The sequence below is a fragment of the Oncorhynchus keta genome, chromosome 31 (assembly GCF_023373465.1).
Source record: "Oncorhynchus keta strain PuntledgeMale-10-30-2019 chromosome 31, Oket_V2, whole genome shotgun sequence".
Classification (NCBI taxonomy): Eukaryota; Metazoa; Chordata; class Actinopteri; order Salmoniformes; family Salmonidae; genus Oncorhynchus; species Oncorhynchus keta.
This window is the reverse complement of record NC_068451.1, coordinates 7,216,354-7,221,668: the sequence shown is the minus strand read 5'-3', so window position 1 is coordinate 7,221,668 and position 5,315 is coordinate 7,216,354. Positions and strand designations below refer to the sequence as shown.

Sequence of the window (5,315 nt, the reverse complement as noted above, 5' to 3'; positions counted from 1 at the left end):
TCACACAGTGCTTATTCACATGCATCTCTTTTTGTGGGTGGTTGTAATTCTGGAACACCGCACTATAAGAATACTAATCTTCTTAAATAGGGAGCGCTCCAGTTAGTCATCACTGACTAAAAGGATATCAAGGTGGAGGGGGGATTTTGTCACCCCATCAAAAAGATCCCCGTACTCCCCCACGTGGTTATTTGCAAAACAACCCGAACAAACCCAACGAAACCCAATCATTTCCTACTGTTTTCCAACCCTCTCCGCCCTGGCTTGGAGAGAGAGGATGGATGAAAAAAATGAGAAAGGGGCGACCAATTGCGAGTTCTGTGCGCCTGCGACATGCAAACAAGCAGCCCAGGAGAGAGGATAACAGAAACCTAGGTCATATTCAGATACCGTAAAGTTACCAATAGACTAAAATATAAATGTAATATAAAGAATTAACATGTTTCTATATAGTGTATGTGAAACAGAGCCCTATTCGTTATGTGCGTAAAAGGCGCTCTGCAACGTAGGATATGCCTCTTGTGGGCTTGAATCCATAAGGAGCCAATACAAGCGAAGAGGAGGCGTGTCTTAGCTCTTCTCCGAGACCTCCCAGAGCAGGCTGTTGCGTTTTTAGCTCTAAAGCGTTCAGACCTCCGAAGTACTCGTCAGTTTTCGAAGTCGGAGCCATGGCTACAACAGCTCAGTATATTCCGCGGAATAACTCCTTACCGTCCAACCCTCTCATGCATCCGGATTCGGACAGGATGCACCAGGGGACGACCTACAGAGAGGTGCAGAAAATGATGCACCACGAGTACTTGCAGGGGCTAGCGGCGACTAACACGGGACATCCGATGAGCCTGACGCACCACCAGTGGCTGCCCACCTCCAACACCGACTGGACCAGTGGTACCCATATCGGGCAACAGGAGCACAACAAAGCCAGCGTTCAGGCGAGTCGAGAGGACCTGAGCAGTGGCTTCCACCATAGATCTCACCTGGTGCACCAGCAGACGCAGAGTAGCCACCATGGGTCGTGGGCGCCGACCGCGGCGCACCACTTGTCCCCGCTGTCGCCTGCCTCCAACGGGCACCAGTCGCTAGTTTACTCGCAGCCGGGATACACGAACCTCAACGCCATGCTAAGTCCCCAGCCCGCCTCTCTGCACCACAGCATGCGGGACCCGCTCCACGACGATACAGGTAGCCATGACAACCAGATGGAGTCCCCCCAGCAGGCGTTCAGCCACCACCAGGACCACTCAGACGAGGATGCGCCCAGCTCCGACGACCTGGAGCAGTTCGCCAAGCAGTTCAAACAGCGAAGGATCAAACTGGGCTTTACACAGGCGGACGTGGGCTTGGCCTTGGGCACCCTGTACGGAAACGTCTTTTCTCAGACCACTATCTGCAGGTTCGAGGCACTGCAGCTCAGCTTCAAGAACATGTGCAAACTTAAGCCACTGCTAAACAAGTGGCTGGAGGAGACAGACTCAAACACTGGCAGCCCCACCAATTTGGACAAGATTGCTGCGCAGGGCAGGAAACGAAAGAAGAGGACCTCGATTGAAGTTGGGGTGAAAGGGGCGCTGGAAAATCATTTCTTAAAATGTCCCAAGCCCTCCGCCCATGAAATCACCAGTTTAGCCGGCTCTCTTCAATTGGAAAAAGAGGTTGTCCGTGTTTGGTTTTGCAACAGAAGACAAAAAGAGAAAAGAATGACGCCGATAGGGGTCCCTCATCCGAATATGGAGGACGTATATTCTCAAGCGGAGACCCCCCCTCTTCACCACACATTACAGAGTCCTGTGCAGTGACTGTTTTCATGAACAATCCTACAATTTCGGGGGAAAAAAAGAAAAAAAAGGGAAAGGACTATGGAGTTTACAGTATTTCATTTTGTTTTACTGAGAGAGAACAGAGACATGGCAAAGTTGGATAGACAGATGAGTTTTGTCCCAGTAACCGGAACTTGTGTTACAACAACAAATAGGTAGAATGGAAAAAGGTTGAAAAGAAAAACGTACACTATTACTGAATTGATTTCGTTCACATTTTAAATGAGACAAATATCTATATTTACCCAAATTCTATGGAGGGGATGAAGTAAATTCGATGTTTCGTGGCTGTTCAAAGGGAAACGATTTAAATGTTCCAAGTGGTGTCTTGAACTGATGGCGCTCACCACAGAGCGAGGTGGTTGCCTGAATATGATCAACAAAGGATACACAAACACAATGAATATTTTGCCTTTCAGGCGTAAAACCGATTAACCACTATTTCTAATTATTAGCCTATTCTTTATATTTGTTCTATTAATTGTGATGTTTGATTTGAACTTCAGTGTCACTTCTGTTCTGTATACTGTTTTATTGTTTCTCTCGTTGTATTAGTGTAATGTAACTCATCAAAAACGCCTCCCTTACTCATACTGTTGACACAATGTCACCTGGCCAAAGGAGTTTGTTGAAAAGATTATGGAAATTATGGCATCCGTTGATGACCAAAAATCCCCACACTTAAATGTCAGATGCATTTCAAAATTGACGAATGCAACAGGACAGCTCACGTCTGGCAGCCTTCAAAAATGTATGCTTTGCAGATAGCAACAGACGCTAAAAAGGGCAATATGGATTAATACTTTATGAAACACGTGTTTTATCGTTTTTTTTGTATTTGTTTTTATTACTATTTCCTTTTGTATGGAGCACTTACTATTTCGTTGAAATTATCATTGCAATTTTATATTAGTTTCGTTTGTTTTTTTTTGTTTTGAGGTAGGCCTTTACTCACTATTTTCATGTTTACAGGTTCCTAAAATCACTCCAGTGCGCCGTCAGCAACTTGCTAACTGCCAAGCTATTCCAACCACCTTTGGAAAGAGATTGGTCAAATACGAAATGAAAGTGATATTCTCAGGTAACTTCAGTGCCCCAGGTCGAAGTGTCACGCTGTTCTCATTCTTTATATCACAATAAAAAGTAGAACTCGAATTCTGTACCTTCTATATATAATTGGAAAGGTAGCTTATGCTACGCCCCATTCATTTATACCATTCATATTATTGTATTATAACCACTATATACGGAGAAATTCGGAAAATTCTCTATTGAAAAGTGATGAAGAGACCGGTTTTTAGATATTTTTCTGATATGGAGAAGAAAGGAAAACGGATTAATTAGCCTACTCGTGCGTTGCGTGTCATTTCTCAAGGGTCTGGTACATTCTGATGGACAGTAGCCCAATTGCATACTGCAGACAGTGCTATTCGATACAGCGGGTGAAAAAAAACAACTTTCTTCAAAAAAAGATTTGAAATAAAATGTTGCCAGGATTATTTCCAATGTGTAAATATGTCGAATATGTAAACATGTATTTGTTCCGAGATATTTTTTTGTTTGTTTTGTTTTTCGGGCAGTTTTGTACACTTACTAATTCCAAGAAGATATTTTAATATGATTTCATTTATGAATCTGACCATTTATATATATATTTATTTCCTAAATGTGTTTGGAGCTTTTTGTTTGTTTGGCTCGGTTAATGGTTATGTTGCAGTGGAATTCAATATGTTTTGTTCACTACATTGGTTGTATGTTGATTGCTAAATGTAGACTGCAAAGTCACATTTCTCCTATTTATGTTATAGTAATATTTTATTACTTACATAAAGCGTATATACAAGAAAATGTATTTTGTCTTCATTAAGAAACCAAACCGTTTTCCTTTGTTGCTAACCATTGTGAAACCACCAGATGTGAAGAAAAAGAAGATACAAATGTATGTGGTGAACAAAAATCCAATGCACTAAGATAGTGTGCTGTGCTTAACACTCTGATTTAAGCCGTCAGAAAGTGTTGACCTCAACATGTGTTCAGTTTAAACCAGTATTCCGTTATGTAATTGGGATTCATTTAAATCAGAGGCTGTGTACATGTGCTGTTTTAAAGGGAATAGACACGACAGTATGTTTACCTCAGGCATTCATATCCGCATCAAGTCCACAACATTGTTCACATCTTTGTGTAATCGCAGTATTAAATTGTGCAATATTATTACGAAAATAGTGTCTTTTTTATTGACTGATGTACCAATTACAATTAATATTATAATTATTATTGGTTAATACTGTTATATGGTATTAACAATACACTGCCGGGTAAATAATAGTATGCTACACAAGCAACAAATAGTAGCCTACAGTATTGAGGTACATGTAAAAAAAAAAAAAAAAATGTCCTTAAATAAATACACACAGTGTCTTGTATCTTAAACTTCTGCTTTGAGAACAAATAAACTGCCTGCGAGGGATTTCTGAGTGTCTATAATCATGCTAGTAATGACCAAATGATGGGTCATTGGAATATTCATATTATTATCCAAGACCACACACCACTCTCCAAGTGTTCAGAATAAGCGTAGGCTATAATACAAATATGTTTTTATTTTTAAACATCACGCTGGTGTTATCAAATTGGCTGTAATAGGCTATGTAGAATTAGATCAAAATGCAAAGAAATAGGCTTGCTACCATTTGGATCACACAAACACGCACTGTAGGCTATGTGGTGCTCCAGGCTACAGCTAACGCAGGCCTACCGATAGCAATGTAAGAATAATTATCAGTAATTATCAGGACACAATTAGTTTGTATTATGTTTTGATATTCATATTAAACAAAGAAAGATGACGCAACTTTGCTTTCTGGGAAGAAAACCAGATGTGGGTGGACATTAGGCTACGGGGAAAAAGTTAGAAGACAAGCCGTTCTGATTCAGTAAATGTAGGCCTAATATTGCAACTCATTGGCCAATTTCATTGCATCTCACCAGTTTCAATGCCGCAAATTACAAAGAAGTCAACGGGAATTTACTTTAATAACAGTCAAACTGATCCAATATTTTAGAGTTAGCCAAAAGTTCAAGGAAACGTTTAACATCAAACTATATGAATTTAGCGCGAAGTATTGTTATGATGTTTAGACTAATATTTTCAGTTATAGCTCTAGAACGTAATCAAGATACTGTACATCTCTGGTGTCCATGTTTGACATTAGCACAATAAGAAATGTCGATTTACGTCTTATGTGATTTACTCTACATTTACATTAAGGCTGTTTTACTTTCGCCTAATCCTACCCAGCGATAGGCCTTTTTTTAACCATGCATCTCATAAACAAATGCTATGGATTGAAACATTTTATTAAAGCCTTCAATAAAACCGAGAAGGATCATTTCCCTGAGTTGTTTGAATAAAGCCTAACAAGTTACCAATCGATATCAACTTGAGTGAAGACAAACTTTTTGTCGGATAGGAATTCTTGAAGCGATGTTTAG

At 40.4% G+C, this 5,315-nt stretch overlaps 1 protein-coding gene across 1 annotated transcript; it reads left to right on the top strand.

Moving 5' to 3' along the window:
- Positions 1-300: 300 nt before the first annotated feature.
- On the top strand, positions 301-4,228 carry LOC118364290 (POU domain, class 3, transcription factor 1-like). Its single transcript, XM_035745710.2, has one exon. The coding sequence runs from the start codon at positions 669-671 to the stop codon at positions 1,797-1,799; it is 1,131 nt and encodes a 376-aa protein (XP_035601603.2). The 5' UTR covers positions 301-668; the 3' UTR covers positions 1,800-4,228.
- Positions 4,229-5,315: the final 1,087 nt, after the last annotated feature.

Bases quoted from the DNA above. Each gene is read 5' to 3' on its own strand.
- LOC118364290 (XM_035745710.2), top strand. From the start codon at position 669: ATGGCTACAACAGCTCAGTATATTCCGCGGAATAACTCCTTACCGTCC.